We start from the raw sequence: 21,837 nt of genomic DNA, 5'->3' as shown, positions 1-21,837 counted from the left end.
ACCCCATCCATCCTTTCCCCCTGTTTCTAGAGAAGGATACAACGCCTGGAGAGACACATCCAAACCCACTGAAATCCTCACAAAGCTCTGCAAAGACAACAAGCTGGATGGACCCTACTTTCATCCTGGGAAAATACAGATAGGAAATCAGGTCTTTTCTGGAAAAACAGTCTTCACGGAGGAGGACACAGGTAACTCCCCCAGTGTATCCTGCTGACGTTGCTCTTCTTTTGAAAAGCCTGCTTCTGGTGGTATTTGTGGCTGGGAGAGCAGCTATTTATTGTAAAGTAATCATGCTCCTGGTAGAAAATTTGGAAAAGAAAAGAGGATAATGAAAATCACTCAGAATCCCCAAATTCAGAGATAAGCATGCTGCTTGTTGGTGTATTTCCTTACAGTGTGTGTGTGTGTGTGTGTGTGTGACATTTTTACAGAATTGGAAGTGTACCATATATAGTATCGTATCCTGCTTTTTCTATTTCCAATAGATTATGATGATTTTCCTTTGTTCTTTGAGAGTGTCATTGACAATATTCCTTTTTATGGCTGTGTCATTTATTTACATTGTGTCTTGTTTTTTGTACATTTCTGTACAGAAGAAACATGTTTCTTATACATATTTTTGCACATTTCTGATATTTCTATAGTGTAGATCACACAAATAGGGTTGTTGTGTTGGAAGGTAGGCAGTAACCTTAAAATGAATATGATATAAAACAAATCATTGGACACATCCCAAATTACCCTACAAATGTTATACCAACAGCTCTCTTATTTCAGTACCAAGAAGCAGATTTTCCATATAAGCACATGGGACATACCAGGAAGATTCCAGAGGGGCTTTCATAAATTGAGGATGAGAAAAAAAAGCCACCTTTACTTTACTTTCATGATACAGAACAATTCTTGTAATGCCATTCCCATCCACTTGATGCAAATCAATAGGTGTAGAGTTACATATGGGCAAAACACAGGTTCAGAGCTTCTGATGCAAAGCACCCAATTAAGGACATATCACTGGATGTGTTCACAATGTTATGTTGATCCCGCCACTTTGACACCAGAATTTCTTCTCACCTTGTTATTTTGACCCCAAGAACCTCTTGAAAGTTTTTTCATGCAGAGTAATTGACATTTAAATTGTGTATTAATGACATCTTAATGAATTTCTCTTGAGAAAAATATTTTTTCACAATATACTCTATTAGGCCAATTAATTCCTTTGTCAATATTCTACATTTCATGATGAAACCATTTTTTTTGGCCACCAAAAATCTGAAATGATATTCATTTCAGTCAGTCAAGAACTGATTAAACTTTATGACAAAAGATTTAGTTCACTGATTATGTGTTCATCCCCATCAACTTCTACTGATTGTAATTATTGCTATTGGGAGATTGTGTGTGTGTGTGTGTTGTTGTGTGTGTGTGTGTGTGTGTGGCCTTTTTAAAACTGAACTCAACATCCCTATGTCAAATTTGGCCATTCTAAACTTTATCAAAAATTTTGATTTTTTTCCAGCAATTTTTGTGTTATTTTTGCAAGTACTTTTTCTGCCAGTAGTTTTTATTATGTATTGCCTTCTTTGGTAAGATGACAGATGTGAGAACCTTCCCTATGAGCAAGTATGTTAGTGGGAAGGAACAACGAGAAAAGATAAGACTTCCATGAACACATACTGTGTGGATTTTACCACCTGTTCAGGACCACCCAGATCTACTAGGCCCTCTCACACTATGGTGTTAACAAATAGTCTTATATCTCCAGGAAATATACCCTTTCCAGTACCTCAAAGCCAAGCTTGCAGTTCACAGGCTCTAGAGGAATCTGATTCAAGGGGCAAATGGAGCCACAGACTCTGAGACCTTGACTGCACTCTGGTCATCTTGTCAACCCATCTCACTTCCTGCTCTCTAAACCTCCTGTCTTTTTCCCTCCCCTCCACTCCACCCCCACTTCTTTCTATTCTCTTTTTGTCCTTTTTCTCTTTTGCAGTTTTACTCTCTCCCCGTGCCTCAGTACATTTAAATTTAACCTTTAAGGGAGTGTTTAAAAGTGCACCTGACAGCCCATCATTGTTCCATTATGGGAAAATATATCGGACAAATGTCTTTATTCTTCTTTCTTCCATGCAGATGAGACAGTAGAGTCTTACGAGCACCTGGCCCTCAGGGTTTTACAGTCATGGGAGGATATACCAGAGGTTGGGTGTAAGCTGGTTCCTGAGCACATAGAAACTCGGCCACTGTACCACAAGGATAAGCCAGGAATGGAGCAGGTAATGGCCAAGACGGTTCTGGCCCCAATAGGTGTGTTCCTTCCCAAGGAATAGGACTTTGTCCCTAAAAGTTATTCTTGTGTTCCCTATGGTAATGGTTCTCAACCAGAGACAGTTTTGCCTCCCTGCCCCAGACTTTAGCAATGCCTAGAAATATTTTTGTTTGTCTCAGGTAGGTGGGGATGCTACTGGCATCTAGTGGGTAGAAGTCAGAGATGCAACAAAACATCCTGTACGGCATAGCCAGCCTCCCACAACGGAGAATTATTCAGCCCCAAATGTCAACAATGTTGAGGCTGAGAAATTCTGCCCTCAAGTCAGAGTCGGATTTAGTGCTTTTTGCCTTTTTAATGAATTTGAGTTATCACACTCTGTTGAAAGAATGCTGATATTTGAGAAACCTCAGAATCCATCTGACATGCCCAAGACCTGTCCAAAATCTATCAGTAACCCCACAGGCCATTAGTTTTCCCAGGGAAGCAATAGATGGTGGCTTATTCTGAAGAACTGGCAAGAGGAAACTGTTTGGAAAAAATAACCAGAGATCTGGGTTAGGAATGAGAAATGAAAAGAAGATCAACTTTATTAGGAGCCTTCTTGATATGTACTTATTAATTATATGTACGTAATTAATATGTACTTATATACTAGGCCCTTTATGTAAATTATCTCAGTTAGGATGATCATAGATTTGTTTGTCCAAATGATGGCCATTTTGAGAGTAAAAGAGGCTGCTGTTAATAATTAAGCTGGTACAAGGGACACCACCAGGATTTTCCTAGACAAATAGGGGTGTGTGAGTCACCTTACCTTATTCCCTAATACAGCCTCATGGTGTACTTATTATGATCCTTGCTTTTAAGATGAAGAAATTGAAGTTCATAGAGTTTAACTAACTTGCTCAAAGTTACTCATGTGGTAAGTAGTAGAGCGGGATTTCACCCAGGCAGTTTGAGTTTCCTGTCCCAGCGCTGGACTCACTCACTGTGTCACTTGGGCAAAACACATAAGCTTGACTCCATTGGGGCAGTTTCCAATGGCCACACTGCCATCTCAGTGGTGTTGGGAGAGTGCCTTTTATCAGATGTAGAAGCCTATGATTAGTTCCTAAAATTCACTGCCAGATGTTTAAAACCTTTTGGTTATTGGTATACTTCATTTTACCATGTGGCTTTTTGGTTACAAGTGAATGTTAATATCTCTTTAGAGACTCTAGGATTGTAATCCTCCATTCATTGGTTCTTCTCTTCCCCAAAGCTAAACTCATTGCTTAAATTGTCCCTTCCCTAGGAAAGCCCTTTTATTTTCTAGCCAAAGCCCCTCCTTCCCCTAAATCCTACAGATCCTCCCTGTTCTGGTTGGGAACCCCACTTCCTTCATATAAAATCTCCCCTGACCATCCCAGGCCTTGTTGATCATTCACCTTCTTGTCTGAGCTGATGGAGTACTTAGAATGTATACCACAGAACTGAGCATTGAATCCACTGGGACTTCTCCCCACATGGGCACTCAGATCCCTTGCAGCAGGGTAAATTCTGTTGTATGGAGTCCAAAGCAATGGATGGGAGGCCTTATTCTGCCACTAATTAGCCACAGGACTCCTATCATTTCTTTGGCTGCTCTAAGCCTTGGTTTCTTTAAATGTGTAACACAGAAATATAACTGGGCTAAGCAGTTATGGAGATAAAGATGTTAAAGCACATTGGAAACAATGAAGCATGATACCTCTGACAGATAGTATTATTATCTTTTTAATCCTTAGGAGTTTATAGAAAAAGCAGTCTCTGGAGTCAACAGACAAGGATTGAATCCAGACTCTGCTACATATTGTCTGTGTAAGCATGGGCAAGTTGTTTTCTCATCTGGCAAGTAGGAATAATAACATCCATCCTTTGGGGATAGTGGGGGAATTGACATAATGTTTTGTCAAGTGCATAGTACTGTGTCTACCACATAGTAGGTGCTCAATAAGGGTTTGCTTGCCTTTCACCTGCTCTTAACATATGTTCTGACTAATTCTTAATAAAAATGTAAGTTCTGTCTTTGTCAACAAATATCCTAAGCATGTATAATATGAATAATATCCATATGATAAGATATGATATGATATATAGCTAATATCCATGACTAGTCAAGGGATCTGTTAACACCATGAATGATCAGTTGCCCATGTGATACCCCATCAAAGTTAAAGGAGATCTTCTTTTCTTGACCAGGGCCGCCTGCAGATGTGGGTGGACATGTTTCCCAAAGATATGCCTCCACCTGGACCTCCTGTTGACATTTCACCAAGGCAGCCGAAAGGGTAAGTCAGCTAGCTGCAGCCCTACCTTCAGGGGAAGAGACCGTGGTAGCCAACTAAAAGATCATGACATTTGATCAATTACAATGATTGTTGCACTGTAACTTGAGTTACATTGATCAGTTGACACCTGATAATCATATCTCACTTTCCATCTGGCCATTTACCACAAGGGTGAGTGAGAGTAACGGTAGCAGTGGTTATGGTTGAAATGCTGGCTCGTGTTATATGTAGGGGCCATTGTGCTTCAGCATTCTGCAACATTCTGGAAAATGTCAGCTAATGGAAGAAAATACTGCTCAGAGAACTTCATGTCCTTGGTGATTCCAGCTGGGACACTTGGTTTTGAAGGAACCAAGACCTTAAGGGTTGATTATTTTGAACGTAAAGTTGAAGAAGCCCACTGACGCACAGCAATACCAGAAACCCATACACACCAGCTGACTCAACTTTCAAGGTCTTCAGCCTAATGCTGCCTTCTCTTATCCCAGGTATGAATTGAGAGTAACCATCTGGAACACTGAAGATGTCATTTTAGAGGATGAGAATATCTTCACAGGACAAAAATCAAGTGATATTTACGTTAAAGGGTAAGGTCATCAACAAACTCCATGCCCCCTTTTCTTCCCCTCCTCCTCTCTTTAACCCCTAACTGAAGCTATACCTCATGGAAGGTACTCCACCCACCTCATACAGAAGGAGTCCATCTTACTCACCTTTTTAGATAAGGTCACTTCCTTTGTCAAATATTATTTTGTCATTATGCTAAGAATTATCTTATGAAAATATTTTTGTGAGAAAATTTTATTATATAAACATCTCTTTCAGTTAAATGTTGGGTACCTAAGCTTTTTGAGTGGCATTCAAAATACCTTTACACCTGAAGCAGGTAGAGAGATGTAATGTAGCTGATGAGAGATTCAGTGTTAGGAAGGTTGTAAGACTAATACAGAAGCTAAAAGTTGCACCTTACCCTTTGCTAGTTCTACTGATAGGAACGACACCAACCTAGGACTCAGGAAACTACCCTCTTCCTCCCTCCCTCTCTCCCTCCCTCCCTCCCTCCCTCCCTCCCTCCCTCCCTCTCTCTCTCTCTCTCTCTCATCTTGGCTGTGACACAAATGCTTCCTTTGAGCCCCTAGTCATGGAGACAGATGAGGTGGTAGAGAATCAGAAGCAAAAGTGATTCAAACATGTCCCCTTGGATAAAACCCATCTCAGAAGTAGTGAACTCATCTCAGCCTCCTTTTGGCATCTCTTTGCCTTCCCCAAACAAGGAAACTTCTTCTTCATTGGCTCTATTTCTAGTACGCCATTAAATCCTCTCCATTTAGCTTCCCTAATGGCCATCAGCACTGCCCACTTCCATCTTCACCACACCACCATCATAGTCTTTCCTTCCATCATTTCTTGCTGAGGCCACTGAAGTACCATGTGGGTTGGTCTGTCTGTACTCACTCTTGCCTCCTATCGCTTATTCTCTATGTTGAAACATGGGTTATCTTCTCAAAACACAATCTGATCAAATCAGATTTAATAACATCCTATTTTCTCTGGATGAAGATTCAGATCCCTAATATGTTCTAAAATATCCCATCTGACTAGATCCTCCTATCTCTCCAGGCCCATCTCATTCTTCCTTGCTTTGTGCTCTCTAGTCATGCTGAGCTTCTTTCCCTCATTGGAATGTGCACCACCACACCACAGGGCCCTTGCACATCTCTCGCTGGTGACTTCTGCCAACCTCCCCTCCATCTCTCCATCCCCTTCCCTCTGTGGCTGTAGCTCTATTAAGGCAAGGACCATCTCTGTGTGCTCCCATCACTCCTCTAGCAACTAGCTCACCCCTTGCCTCATAACAGATACCACATATATGTTGGTTGAGTGAGCACCATCTGTACTTAAATAATTGCATCCATACTCTGAGTGGTACCACTCCTCTGGGACAAGGAAGGTCTTTATCTTTCCCTGACCTGTGGGGAAGGGGTGTCTGCTTTCAGAAAGCAAGTGGTTTGGAGTTATCAGTTGAAGTTAAAAGCACCTATTTTCTCAGTAATTCACCAGGGATAAAGTACTAGAGGAAAATGTATTAATGGTAGCTTACTCTACACTGGGGATGGAGGAGGAAGACCAGATAAGAGGAAACAACATTCTATATAACTTGGGGTACCCAAAGCACCTCACAGCTCTTACCTCTTATAATTCTTCAGGGCAACACTATGAACTAGGTACTGCCATTGCTTCCATCTTCCAGATGAAACAGAGGTACAGGGGGTTTGAGACCTTCTCCAGGGCTTTCCAGTTAGTAATGGCAGAGCCAGGACTAGAATGCAGGTGGGTGCAGACAGGCTTCTACCCTCCATGCCATGATGATACAGGCCTGCTGGGCTTTTGAGGCCCAGAACCGGAGAGGAGGGAGCTGATCACAGGCCCTGATACCATGAGTCTAAACCAGGCCAATTGTGCAGGCCCACCAGGGTAGTGGGTGCAGAGGTGGGACCCTCACAGGAAGCCCCAGGGGGAGAGGAGACTCCAGTTACACTTGCCCTTCACACTTCCTGAGTCTTCCCTCTTTACTGCATGGGGCTTCAGTGCCGCTCCAGAACAACCAAAGACATCTCCCAAACCTGCCTTAGAATGAGAGTCTCACCTCTCTTTAGGATGCTTTGACTCCTATTTCTCTCTTTCAGATTCAATGGAAACTTCCATCTGAATCTAACTATATCATAATTTAAAAACTATGATCTGTGACCACATTGAAACTAGTTAATCACTCTTGATTTTACGGATGCCTGAATAATGTACTCAGGGACTCAGGGTGTGTAATTCTTTTTCTGGCTTTATTTAGGTGGATAAAGGGTCTGGAGGATGACAAGCAGGAGACCGATGTGCACTACAACTCCCTGACTGGCGAGGGGAACTTCAACTGGCGCTTCCTGTTTCCATTTCAGTATCTCCCAGCTGAGAAGCAAATGGTCATCATCAAGAGGGAGAACATCTTTTCCTTAGAGAAGATGGAGTGTAAGACACCAGCCGTGTTGGTGCTCCAGGTTTGGGATTTTGAAAGGCTGTCTTCGGATGACTTTCTGGGTAAGCTGGTGGCTTCGTAAAGTTCACATTAACGTTAAGGGCTCCGTCCCAGTTTTTGGAGAGCTTGGTTTGATTTAGCTACAAGGATAACAATTTCAGTGCTATTTATGATAGCAAAAGATTAGAAACACTCCAAATAGGCATTAGTAGGGGATTGGCTGAATAAGTTATGGCACATCCTTATGGTGGAAGATACGTTTTCAAACAGACTTAAACTCATCTTTGCTCTACCAATAAGAAGCTGTTAAATTTTGAGCTAGTTACTAGTCTCCTCTGTACCTCAGTTTCCTTCAGTTATAAAATGGGGATGGTAATGTTACATACCTGAGAGAGTGTTTGCAGCTCTAAATTTGAAGTACAGCTTCAAATCTAATATAATTAAAAATATAACTTAATTCAATATAATTAAGTATAAACTTAATATAGAATTATTACAATTAATATAATTTAATGTGATTTAGTGTAAAATTAATGTAATTTAATATAAAAATATAATTGATTGAATACATTTACAATATAATTTAAAAACACACATGGTAAGCACTCAGTAAGTGATAGTCCCACAGCCATTAAAAATATTTGAATATTTAATGAGTCGGATAGTTGTACAAGATGCATTAAGTGAAAAAAGAAGGTAGAAAAAAATCCCCTTTATGCAAAGTACATGTTTATATGTATCAGAGACAGAGAGAGTCAGAGACAGGCAAAGAAACAATGACTAACATAGGATAAAAACTAATGTGTAGAGCAGTGATCAACTTTTGGGGGATGGAATTATGGAATATTTTTCTATGAATTTCTGGTTTATGTACATGCTCTAAATGCTCACAATTAGCAAATATTCTGTAGTAGGGAAAGGTTATTAAAGAGAGAGAGATAAAATACTCTCGTACTAGTATCTTATTTTCCATAATATTCACTCATTGAAAATACTTTGTTGAGAGCCCACTAAGGTCTTGGACAGTAGCTACAAAGACAGGAAGACTTAGTCCCCTACCTGGAGGAGTTTAGTGGACTCAGAGGAAGGTGAGTTGGGGGAGGAGGTTCTCTTCGGCAGACCCACGCTAAGGCAGAGGAAAGCTCAGAGGACAGGCACATAGTCCCCAAGCACTCAGGGAGTAGACAAGATGTCCAGCAGCGACAACACCCGAAACTGAGGCTTGGAAGTTATCTACTGTAGCTGTGCCCTGTCTTCTACCTGCTACTACATTGGGTGCCTTGAGGGCGCCAAACATGTCTTGGTAATATTTGTATCCCCCAAACCTAGTACATGCTAGTGATCCAATGTGGTGCTGGTTGAACAACTAGTGAGTAAATGAATGAATGAATGAATGGTGGGTGGGTGAATGATGCATGGTGATGGATACTAAAGCCCTTCCATAACTATCAAGGGCATCTCTTCACAGGCTCCCTGGAAATGAACCTCAATAGTTTCCCCCGAGCAGCCAAGTCTGCCAAAGCCTGCGATCTCACCAAGTTTGAAAATGCAAGTGAGGAGAACAAGATCTCCATATTCCAGCAAAAGCGTGTGCGGGGCTGGTGGCCTTTTGCCAAAAGCAAGGAACTCACAGTAAGTGGCAGCTGTAGGAGACAGGGTTGGGGGGCAGACAGGGGCCATCATGCTCTTTAAGTGAATCACTTTGTAAATGTCAAGTGCCTTGAAGTGACACGGAACACTTTAAGGCAAAGCTTCTGCTGAGAGGCAAGAATTTTGAAAACTATAAATGCATTAAGCTTCTGTATTTCAGCATACTTGATTAAATAGCTATGTCAGGGTGGTTTTCTAACCTCTTAGCTTGAATTTATGCCCCTGGCATTATTTTTTTTCCCAACATTTCTTGAAATCATGCATTAAGTCTTGACTAATGTACAGTTTTAATGCAACAACCTCATCCCCTCACCCTCAAATGCAGGACTCCATTTTAAAAGTGATGCAGACTTTTAAAACTTCCTTGAGAGGGTGGCAGCAGAGAGAGCCATTTCCCCTTTTCCCCGCATTGCCAGCCTGGTCCGTGTGGCACATGCTGTGGGCGCTTAGTCCTTTCACAGATATTGGGAAGGAAGTTCTGCAGCCTTCTTAGTGCCCCTCCATAAGGGAGGGCGGATAACCCACATGACGGGCAGGGTTGAGAGAAGGGAGTTCATTGATGACCCCTTTCCATGCTGCCTCCTCCTCTTGGTAGAGAGAATGTTCTTCCTTCTGCTCCTGTGCTTAGTGGCAGAAGCATACCCGGTCGGAACCTTCTGGTCACACCTGGTTCTCTCTCGCTGCTGTAGGGGCCCAGGGTGTGTGTGGCAAGGATTCCCTTTGCACCTGCCTGGCCTGACTCCATGGCATCTAGTTTTATTATATTTTCTGGAAGGTTTTCTCTTCCTGCCATTTTCAGCTGAACCTCCAGTGGGTAAGGTTGGGTCAAGAGAATGAGGCCACAGTCCTCACGGGCTTAGCACATAACAGATGCTCAATCAGTGAATTGATTGATGAATGGGTGAATTCAGCAATGCAGTCAGCGTGGCCTCTACCCTCAACCAGCTCAGAGTCCAGTGAGAGAGACAGATGTGTCTAGTCGTGCATGCAATAGTCAGTGTATAAATGACACAGAGAAGGAAATGAGAGGAGAGAGGGACCTAATTCTCTCCGAGGATGTTGAGGAGTCAAGCAGAGTATCAGTTTTTCAAGAGCAAAGGCTCTTGAAAAGGCATTTTCTAGATGAAGAAGAGGGTGGATATCTACCTTGAGTAGAGGAACCATGGGGAGCATAGCATGGAGTCATGAAGCATCCCTGTGTGGAAGGCTGGCTGCCCACTGGTCAGAGTTGCCAGAGTGCAGCATGAGGTCAGGACATGGGGGACTGCCAAGCCCCAAAATCCAAATTCATGTCTTTTGATATAATTCCTGTTTCTATAAAATCATCAAGAGTAATTATGTATGCATGATTATGTAATGACCGTCGTCATTTATTACACTTGTATAGCCCTTTAGAGTTTGCCAAATATGTTCAGACTTCTGTTATTTCATTTGAGCCTAGTTGACTATTTTCTGTCACTTATTTCTTTCTTCATTTCATGCAACAAATATTTCTTGAGCATCTGTTAAGTGATAGGTCCTGGGAATAAAATAGGAGTAATAACAGACATGGGTCTCTGCCAGCATGGAGCTTACTCACAGTCCAGGATCAAGGACAGACACACACATGTTGAAGAGTTTGGATTTTATCCTCAGAGCAATGGGGAATCACTGAATGATCTCCAGCAGAGAGGTGAGGGGATCTGGCTCACACAGGAAAAGTAATCCCTCATTGCTTATGTGGACAATGAGTCGGAGAGGGTCACAACTGGAGAAGGAGAAGAACTGAGGCAGAACTGTAGGAAGAAAATGATAAAAATGTGCCTGAAACAAACCCAGAGAAGAGTCTCTTTTGAGAAGGACAGTTGGGCCACTGTGTCAGATGCCCCTGAGTGGTCATATAAGAAGCAGAGAAGTGTCCGGTGGATTTAGCAACATGGAGGTCACTGGTGACCTTTTGGAAAGCCTGGGTGGCTCAGTTGTTAAGCATCTGCCTTCGGCTCAGGTCATGATCCCAGGGTCCTGGGATAGAGCCCCACATTGGGCTCCCTGCCCTGCAGAAAGCCTACTTCTCCCTCTCCCACTCCCCCTGCTTGTGTTCCCTCTTTTGCTGTGTCTCTCTCTGTCAAATAAATAAATAAAATCTTAAAAAAGAAAAAAGAAAGAAAAGTAGTGTTGTAAAGGCTCATAGCAGCACTGTTCATAATAGCTCTGAAGTGGAAACATCCACATGTCCATCAACTGATAAATGGATAAACAAAAGATGTTATATCCATACAACGGAATATAATTCAGCCATAAGAAGGAATAAAGTGCTGATACAGGCTCCAACATGGATGGACCTTGAAAACATTCAAGTGAAAGAAGCCAGTCTCAAAAGACCACATACTTTTGATTCCATTGATAGGAAATGTCTAGAATAGGCAACTCCATAGAATGTAGATTGGTGGTTGCCAGGGCTGGAGGGACGGGGAATGGGGAGTGACTGCTAACCAGTACAGGACTTGTTTTTTGGAGTGATAAAAATGTTCCAGAATTAGTGCTGCTGACTGTACAACTTCGTGAATATACCAAATTCTACTTTATTGTGCACTTTCAAAGGATGAACTTCATGGTATGGGAATTATATCTCAATATTTAAAAAGCATTGTCCGGGGGAACGGTGAAGACAGACATAGACTAGCATGCACTATGGAGCAAGTGGGGAGTAAGTTAGCAGAGACAACATGTGTAAACTCTGAAAGCCTTCACAATTCCATCTTTCCCTCCTCCCCCCAAACCGCACCAGCTGTCCTCATATGCTAGTCCCCAGCCACTCCCTGTTCCTTCCCACACCCCTCCTTTTCTAGGGCCTGGTACTTCTGCCTGGAATGCCTTGATTCCCTTCTTCTCTGCGAAATCTCCTCCTCCTTAAGGATTCTGAGACTCTTTTCGGCAGTCACCTCCTCTGGGAAGCCTCCCTGATGCCCTAGGCAGGGATAGGCTTGCTTGCCTTTCTGTTTCCATTGTTCTTGTGACACTGATTTGTAATTGTCTGTATACAGCATGGTTCTGCTGTGAGTGGCTTGAGTCCAGACAGTGTGCTTTCTCTTTCTGTCCCTTTTTGGAATTTGCAGTGTCTCATGTGGTGTCTGGCACATGGTATGTGCCCAGTAAATTTTCATTGCATGAGTCAACAATTAAGACATTGACCCTACCATCAAAGATATTTTATGATTTCCTTCTCTTTTTATTCAGTGTACTGAACACTCGGGAAGGGTTCAACAAATAGTCTTTGAGAACAAACACATCAGCACACATTTCTTTTTAAGGCTAAGTGTCACAGTAGAAACCAGAGAAAAACGTGCCAAAGAAATGAGAGAGAAGACAGGTAGATTTTAATGGTGGGAGGTCCCCAGGATCCAGAAGACAGGTTGTTTGGGGACATGTGGAGAAGGGATGAAGGGGTGTTTAGGCTGAGACAGTATGTTCTCCTAGATTGCATTAAGTATTACAAAATGGTTAAGACTAAAGAATGTAGAAGCAGACAGCTTGGGTTTGAATCCTGTCCTCTCCTGACTAGCTGTGTGACATGAGGCAAGTTACTTAACCTCTCTGTGCCTCAACTTTCATTATCTATAAAATGGGGATTGATAATACATACACAATTCATGGGGTTTTAACAGATAAATGAGTTAATATACATGAAGTGTTTAGAACCAGGAAAAGAATGAAGACTACTCAAATGTGAACGGGCTGTTTATTCAGAGCGGGCTATGACAAGAGAGTCAGCCACCGTCACTCTGGTTTGGTAGAGATTCAAAGGCAGGGGAGTAGGGAAGCTTTATAATGAAAAAAAGGGAAGATTTCAGGTTCGTTCTTATTGGAGATTGTTGGCAGGCAGAGTAACTAGAAGGGGGGCATCTATGTGACTGGTTAAGGGAGAATACGGGGGCGTGGCACACAAATTAGGGAATCTGCCTCAAATAGGCAACTTGGAACCAGGCAGCCACAGAAACTGGGAGAGAGGGGTGATGGATGTTTCCATTGCAAAGAGATGGCTCCCTGGTCTTTGGGAAAGGTGGGTCCTGGGTATTAAAGACAAAGGGCCTATCTAGTATCCCAAAGGATTTATACGCATTTCAAAGAGAAACGAAAGGGCTTCCAATTACATTTTCTAAAGTGAAGGCTCTTAGAAAAAGGAGAGGGAAATCTCTTCCTTTATTTTCCACAGGAAAATTTAAGCTCCTTGTTTTTAATTTGGTTTTATCCTTACACATCCTAGAGGGAAAATGAGACTTGACTTCCTAGAGGGAAAATGAGACTTGACTTCATCCCCACCCACCCGGCAGCCCCCCACTCCCTGGTTTGGCCTGCAGCAGGAGGATGCCTCACGTCCATCCTCTTTCCCTCCAACGAAACAGTAACCACAACGAGGAAGCCAGACCGGCAGCCTTCTCTCAGGGTGGCAGTGAGTTGGATGAGCTGGGAGTCAAGTGGCGTCATGGAAAACCTCAGTCAGGGTCTGCCACCTCCTGAGGTCCTGCCATCTCCAAGGCTCAGTTTCCACGTCTGTAAAAAGAGTGGGTTGGACCGGGTGCCCCCAAGGTGCCTTTCCGGTACGGACACCCGCTGCTACCGAGCTCCCCCACCCCCCACCCCCGAAGCCAGCACTCAGGGGGTCACAGTCCTGTTCCAGGCACCAGGCAGCCAGCAGGGATTTGCTTACTGCCACTGCCACGTGCCCAGGCTTATTTTTTATTTATTTATTTTTTTATTCTTATGTTAATCCCCATACATTACATCATTAGTTTTAGATGGAGTGTTCCATGATTCATTGTTTGTGCACAACACCCAGTGCTCCATGCAGAATGTGCCCTCCTCAATACCCACCACCAGGCTAACCCATCCTCCCACCCCCCTCCCCTCTAGAACCCTGTTTGTTTTTCAGAGTCCATCGTCTCTCATGGTTCGTCTACCCCTCCGATTTCCCCCGCTTCATTCTTCCCCTCCCGCTACCTTCTTCTTCTTCTTTTTTTTTTTCTTAACATATATTGCATTATTTGTTTCAGAGGTACAGATCTGAGATTCAACAGTCTTGCACAATTCACAGCGCTTACCAGAGCACATACCCTCCCCAGTGTCTATCACCCAGTCACCCCATCCCTCCCACCCCACCCCCCACTCCAGCAACCCTCAGTTTGTTTCCTGCGATTAAGAATTCCTCATATCAGTGAGATCATATGATACATGTCTTTCTCTTTTTGACTTATTTCACTCAAGCTGCTTATCTGTACACCCAGGCAGTGCAGTTTAGACATCTGCATCACAAAGCTCCTAGTGTGGAATGTGGCCATGCTTATGGTCAGTGAAAAACAGCTCCAGGTGGGATTAGCAAAGAACAGGTACCCTTGGGACAAAAGGAATACGTATTGAACAGCTGCTTTATGAGACACATTGCAGTATGCATTTTATATGTGTTATCCTACTAAAAGCAACCTTTAAAGAAATCACTACTTTAGAAGATGAAGATCAAGAAGTTTCTTGTACAGGTGAATCCCATTAATTGACAGTTAAAGAGCCCAGCTAAGTCTCAAGAACATCAACAACTAAAATTAAAAGGGATGTTTCTGTGCTTCTGGTTTTGGGTGAAAACCCCTCGTCAGTAGCCACTGTGGGTACACGCTCATAGACCAGGCGGTAAAAGTTCAACAGCGAAGGAGACAAATTCCTGGCATCGAGAAGCTCACAGCTTAGCTGAGGAGGTGGTAGACACACAGATCATCTAAATAGTATGTGGCAAACTCAGAATCTCTAGGAGCAGAGTGGGTATTTTCATGTGAAGATTATCTTAAGACAGAGTAGGTAATATACTTTTATAGGAAATTTAAAAGACACGAGAGTATAAAAGGAAAGAAATAGCACCCACATGTGCACCACCCAAAGAAAGCTATTGCTAATGTTTTGGTTGAGCCCAGTTTATGTAGATTTTGGTTAATTTTACATGGTAGTGATCATGCCATATTAAAAATAGTGCCTTTTTTTGTTTGGCTTGGTGTTCTAACGAGCATTCCCCTATGTTATGTTATCAATGTTATTATCAACTTTTTGTATTCTCAAAATAGAAATGCCAGTTTAATCATTGTGTTTTTCCTCAACATTTATTCATTTAAAAAAGTTAAAATGTGGAGAAGTTGAAAGAATAGGACAATGATCAACCATTTATCCACCACCTAGATTCAACACCTGTTACTATTTTGCTGTACTGATTTTGTCTATATACGTGAGTATATAGTCTCTCACCTCCCCCACCCCCCACACACATACTTATTAGCCGACCATTTAAGAGTAAATTGTAGACATCCCGACACTATTCCCTATTAAAAAAAAAGTAACTTTGAAGATCCAGTTGGCTTTATTAAATAATTCATGAATAGGGCAGCATCCCATCTACCAAGTAAAGGGGAACTCCCCCAAGTTAAACAAAAGGAAGGTTTTTAAAGGCAAAGAGAGGGCATAAAGAAAGGAATTTATTAGCAAAAAATGCATTATGTGGGACAGGTGCCCTCCTTAGAGGAATGAAAGGGTGTCTATCAGTAAATTTCCAGGTTGAAATTCCATATTGGCTGACTAAAGTTTAAATTCCTGGGTGTGGCAGGGGGAGACTGCAATTAGAGTAGGTATTAAGTCTTGGATTGTTCACATGGGGTCTTAATCTAAGTAACTCCATCATGGGCCTGTGGTTTTCTTTTTAACAATTCCTGAATACTTCAGCATGCATCTCCTAAGAATATGGACATTCTTATACATAACCACAATGCCATCATCACATATAAGAAGTTGATAATGATCACCTAATCTGATATCCACACCATATTCATTTCTCTATCTACAAGAAGGATACCCTATTACTCTCAAAATGTCTTTTATAGCTGTTTCTTTTTTCAAAACAAGATTTAGTCATAGTTCATGTGTTGCTTTTGGTTGTTTTGTCTCTTTGGCCTATTTTGTTTTAGTATGGTTCCCCACCATTTTTTCCCCCATGACAATACCTATTTGATGAAACTGGCCTCACTTGTCCAGTTGTTTTCTCAGGATGTAACTTATCTTATTCTCTAGACCCTGTATTTCTTGCGAACTAGAAGTTAGGTGTAACAGCATTAGCAGGATCAGGTTAAACATTTTTGTTAAGAATACTTAAGACCTGGTACTGTTTATTTCATACTGAATTATGCCAGGAGGTACATGCCCTCAGATGGCCTCACTAATGGTGATGCTGTGTTTACTCACGTGATCGTGCTGGTGACCACGAGATCTCTTCATTGTAAAAGTACATTTTCCTCTTTGCAATTAGCAAGTAACCAGTGGGTGAGACTTTGGCACTGTGGGAAATCCCTGTCCTGCCACCACCTTTCACATAATGATGATTGTAATTAAGTATTTCATTGGTGTTGCAAAATGATTTCTCTAATCCTTTCTTCCTTCTTTACCCATTCCTTCTTTCCTTCCATCCATCCATCTCTATCCATCTATCTTTCTATTATCTAGCTATCTAACTATCTATCCACCCATCCATCCATCCCTCTATATATCCCTATCATCTATCTGTGTATCTATCATTCTTTTTTCATTTATTAGTAAGGAAGAGATTTCTCTCAACAAATGGAAATCAATTATAGTTACCACCTCCTCAAAAAAAAAAAAAAAGACAGGATAAATGTTTAATTCTATCAATTACCACACTGTAGAATCAAGAATTGGTACAAGAGGTACCTCCAAGGGTGGTAAATGAGATTTTTTTTTCTCTTGCATTATTCCCAGTATCACTATGGACTTCTGGATTTAAAAATATTTTTTCTAGCTCTATTCACTGAAAGGACCTAGAAGTAAAATCACCAAGTAGCAAGAAGACTCCTAGCATCTGGATCCTGGTTTCTAAGTACCGATCTCTACTGAAAGAACCGGGCAGGCATATTTGGCTGACTCCAGGTCTAGGACAGGTAGAACACAAGATGGGCCTGGGACATATCATTGTGACAAATAGGACAATTTGAAAATCTGACAGAATAATGACTGTGCTTTGCATATTAAGCTTTTTCTGAGTTTTGAATTATTTCCTTAATTTATCTGCCCAGAAATGGCATGTCTCAGTCCAGAGTATGACCGTATAAGGTAATAGACACACTTACGTGGACATTATATGTATGCATGCATATATGTGTGTATGTATACGTGTGTGTCCCTCTTCCTAAGAGACTTTGCCAGGACACATCCCCACCATTAATGTGTGAGAATGCCTTATACCAGCGAGAGTTGTTTTAATAAGCAATAATTATCACTGAAGAAGGCATATCTGACCTAAAGCACCCGCATCCCTCCCCAGGGCATCCACTCTCTGGGCTCAGTGAAGTTCGAAGCCCATAAATAACACACTCAGTGCAACAAATCCAGTCTTTTCAGGACCTTTCCTGGTCATTTTCTTCCATCCATAGATGTCAGTAGGTTAATAGATAGTCTCTCAAACTGTCCATTTATCTTTCCTAACTCTGATTTAAAATTACATTTGGAGGATATTATTAGTGTAAGACCTCGACTTGGTGCTTGGTTGAATACTGATGATTAAAATAAAACTGGGAACACTCTGTGTGGGGAGATATAGAATGAGGAGTGGTATTTATCCAAATATGTCAATAAACCCTTTCCTCCTGGGGCCTGTGTGATAGAAAAATGCTTTGTGGCGACTCAAGCAGGACAGTGAAATGGGGGGTGAGGCCCTTCATGGTAATAACCAATGACATGGTAATAACCGTGTCTAGGGCGGAATTCATTTCTCATGCTCTGCTTCCCATTTCTTTGCATTGTCTTCCCTGGGTGTTTTCTATATGGGCAGATGTTTCCTATCGAATTATGTGTTTCCATCCATGAAATAGTGTTGAAGGTAGCAACTATAATCTCTTTAAGAGTTTACTGTTTACCAGGCACTAGGTTGAGCACTGTATATATGTTATTTCATTTATTTGTCAAAGCAAATCTGTGGGGTACATGCTATTAACACCTCCAGGACAGTGAGACTGAAGCAGGTAACACAGCCAAAGCCACACTGCTAGTAAGTGGTAGAGCCCAGTTTCAAATGCAGATCTGTCTGCACCAAATCCTATTCACTCAACTCTTACACTATGCTATGCTACGTGGTAATAATCCTTAAACTACCCAAGGTCATCCGTTAGATGGAAGCCAGAAACATATCATAAAGCCATGTTATAAGGGCCATGGCAAGGATAATGGAGCTTCTCTTGATCATTTCAAAAACACATTTCCTCACTGTTAAATATATACCTTGCTTCTTTTCTTCCACAAAGAAGGGCCTCTTGGGCACAGTTAATAGCAGGGGATGGGGTTTGGTGTCATAGTATCTTGGTGCAAATCCTGGTTTTGTAACACAAGTTAGCAAACATCATCAAGCCCTTGGTTTCCTTAGCTGTAAAATGGGAATAAGAATGTCTACTTTGCCAGTTGTCAGAAGGTTGAAATGGAATGACGTATGTGTGAAGCACCATGCAAATTCTATAGCACTGTGACTGAGCTTATTAGCAAGCAGTGGACAGCAAAGAGGCAGCTGTGATCCCCTTACTCTGGTCCTAACTTACCCACTGTTGATTATTGTCCTCTCTTCCAAACATTCGGGAGCCCAGCAATTGGTTAGCAACTCTTAAGCTGACTCTCTTTCAAACACAGAGGATTTAGATGAGGCTCCTAGCACGATGGACTCTGAGAAACAAACTGAGGGTTCTAGAGGGGAGGGGGGTGGGAGGATGGGTTAGCCTGGTGATGGGTATTGAGGAGGGCACATTCTGCATGGAGCACTGGGTGTTATGCACAAACAATGAATCATGGAACACTTCATCTAAAATTAATGATGTAATGTATGGGGATTAACATAAGAATTAAAAAAAAAAAAAGATGAGGCTCCTAGCGTATAAATATACTGCTCAGTAGAGCTTAGGTCACCTCTGGAAGACCTCTGGGAATCAGCCCTTTTTGCTTATTGGAAACCCTTCTGCCTTGAGTTGTAGGCTGGCCTCTTGGGTTTCTTCCAGCCCTCAAGCTTTACAGGGTCTCCTGCCTTTCATGAAACCTAGAAGTAGAGCCAGAAGTTGCCTTAAAGCACATCTGGCCATTTGACAGGTATGGAATCTGAGGCGCAAGAAGACAAATGCCTTCAAGTGGTAATTATGATGACAAGGCAATCATCTCATGTTAGGGTTAGGAAGGTCCTTGCAAATCTTCTAGTCCAACTATCTGGAAAATGCATGAATAAGTTGGGAGGCAGCCCACTATCATGGAAAGAGCATGAGCTTTGGCATCATACGGCCCTCAGGTCAAGTTCTAGTTGGTTGGCTTATTGCCTGTGTGACCTTGGGAAAGTTATTTGACCTCCACTGCTTCATTTGTCCATTGATAAAAAGGAGACCTACCTTGCTTGTTGCTGTGATTTTTTTGACAGATGAATTGAAGGAACATAGGCAAAGTGGGCATTCAATAAAGCATCGCAATTATAGTTAGAGTAATAGTACTATGACTCCACTGTTGATAGAGGTGGAGTGGAGTGGAGTGACTAGATGGGACAGAAACTTTGTATTCCTTCTTTCCTGGTTTTCAAATATTCCCCGAGTACCTATATATGCAAGTCATTACCTATAGGGCAAGATTTGTCAATAGGAAGGAGAGACTATATATATACATGTTTTTAAGGAATATTTCTGGATCGTAGGACATGTAATGTGTTCTGAGTTGGGCCAGGGTTGTAGTCTAAAGAATGGATGAGACCCCCTAGATTTGAACTCATGACTTCACTTGTAATATGCCCACTGCATTTCTTTACCAATTCAGACAACCATGCCACTGCCTCTTGTCTCTGGCTTCAACCCCACTCTAGATACATGACTCCTCTCTAATTTCTCCCATGATTAAATTTTCATGGTTGCCAGCAACCATCCTGGCTGCTAAGAAGTCCTAGCTTTTGGTGGGGGTGGGGGGAATAGGTAAGTTAACACAGGCTCACTGGTTCATCAGAAACTTTAATATTTTTACTGGGGTAGGAAATCAGGTTATGCCCCAACCACATGTAATTCCAAAATGATAATCATGGGTCTAAAATATTTCCATGATGCTCTAGTCCCCCTCCAGTTCTGTGTCCCTCCTATTACCTTGAATCTCAATCCACAAAACCAAAAAAGCAGAGAGAAGGTCTTCTTCACCGAGAACTGGAGCTCCAGGAGATCAAGGATCCTATTTTTCTTAATCATTAAGTCCCCAGTGTCTAGAACAGTACCTGGCATACAGAGGGTCCCTAAAAGTAGTGAATGACTGAACGAACAAGAAAGAGCGACCCTTACCTTCTGCAGCCATCCTGTCTCACCCTTTGACAACCCAAGACTTACATCAGTGCTAATAACGCACAGAGCTCTGAAGAAGCACATGACACAATTTTCAAACCAGAAAGGCTGCTTCTTATTGAAGGAGAAGGAAAGAGAAAGTGCAAGAAGAGAAGGATAATTCTGAAACCATGTGTGGAGACAATAGAAACAATGAAGGGTGACAGAAAAGCCATTTGGCAAATGTAGGGCGCCACCCACCAATTTCCTCTGGAGAACCATTGGCAGAGAAGAAAGACTGTAGCTGATTCAAAAGGGTTCTGTCACTCAGGGAATTCGTCCCCTTTCCAACTGCTATTGAGTTTCTATAATCAGATATTGATTGAACGATTATAAGTGAAGGAACACAGGCAGCCAAGGATATGTGTGTCTGTGTGTACAGGTGGGACTTCTCCTTTCACAAAACTCAACAGCGACGTCATTTCAGAGCTTTTACTGTTCATCATACAAATGGCTTCTCCCAGAACCAAAAAGATAACATTTTTTTCTCAAAATAGAGCAGCAGGATAGTCAAAATACTTCCTGGCGTTCCCCCACGCTGGATACTTCTAGAAGGTTGGCATTGCTCCCAGCAGTTCTTTGTGACTAGAAACTGAAATGTTTGTCTTTGTGCAGGGCAAGGTTGAAGCCGAGTTCCACTTAGTGACAGCAGAGGAAGCAGAGAAAAACCCTGTCGGAAAAGCCCGGAAGGAGCCAGAGCCCCTGGCCAAGCCCAAGTGAGTGGGGTTGGGGGTAAGAGCATGGGAAAGGCCCTTTGTAGTCCCCAAAGCAGGGGACTGGGCATTTCTCTAGAGGGCCCCTCTGGGAGGACTGAGCCACGAGGAGGCAGCCAACAGGTGCTGTCCAATCCAGCTAGCTTTTTATTGCTAAAATTGAGAAATATTCTAAAAACAAGATAGACCGTTTGGAAAATGGAGAGGGTACTTTTCTGTAATACTGACGCATAAGCATTTCTAGAATAATTCCGTATATTTTTTCTACTCTTTTTATGTGAATATGAATGCCACATGAATCTTTTTCTACTTGTTTTTGAATCAGGCATACACAATTGTCTTAATGTTTCATTTATCCTGTGCTGCAAAGTTTTGCTTTGTTGCCATAGTGGTCAGAATTAGAATTTTTTAATGCCTGTGGAATATTCCATACATTTGGTGCCCATAATTGACTTGGTCATCACCCCGTAAT

The 21,837-nt window shown here is 42.1% G+C and overlaps 2 protein-coding genes across 2 annotated transcripts in view; one reads left to right on the top strand and one right to left on the bottom strand.

Annotated features, from left to right (window-relative positions):
- TMEM65 (transmembrane protein 65) overlaps positions 1 to 21,837 on the bottom strand; it is a 229,607-nt gene that overhangs the window by 1,246 nt on the left and 206,524 nt on the right. The gene's annotated exons all lie outside the window — the stretch shown is intronic.
- The window catches only part of FER1L6 (fer-1 like family member 6), a 148,342-nt gene that overhangs the window by 123,707 nt on the left and 2,798 nt on the right, over positions 1 to 21,837 (top strand). Inside the window, exons 34-40 of the mRNA XM_064587907.1 lie at positions 31 to 191; positions 2,137 to 2,279; positions 4,496 to 4,584; positions 5,073 to 5,171; positions 7,430 to 7,671; positions 9,078 to 9,241; positions 21,268 to 21,368. Of these exons, the coding sequence (XP_064443977.1) occupies positions 31 to 191; positions 2,137 to 2,279; positions 4,496 to 4,584; positions 5,073 to 5,171; positions 7,430 to 7,671; positions 9,078 to 9,241; positions 21,268 to 21,368 (999 nt within the window). The remainder of the gene's footprint in view (positions 1 to 30; positions 192 to 2,136; positions 2,280 to 4,495; positions 4,585 to 5,072; positions 5,172 to 7,429; positions 7,672 to 9,077; positions 9,242 to 21,267; positions 21,369 to 21,837) is intronic.

This window comes from Mirounga angustirostris, unplaced genomic scaffold (genome assembly GCF_029215605.1).
Source record: "Mirounga angustirostris isolate CCGP_5_RB_7025 unplaced genomic scaffold, mMirAng1.0.hap1 SCAF_4, whole genome shotgun sequence".
NCBI lineage: Eukaryota > Metazoa > Chordata > Mammalia > Carnivora > Phocidae > Mirounga > Mirounga angustirostris.
The sequence above is the reverse complement of the archived record's forward strand: the minus strand, read 5'-3'. Positions and strand labels throughout refer to the sequence as shown.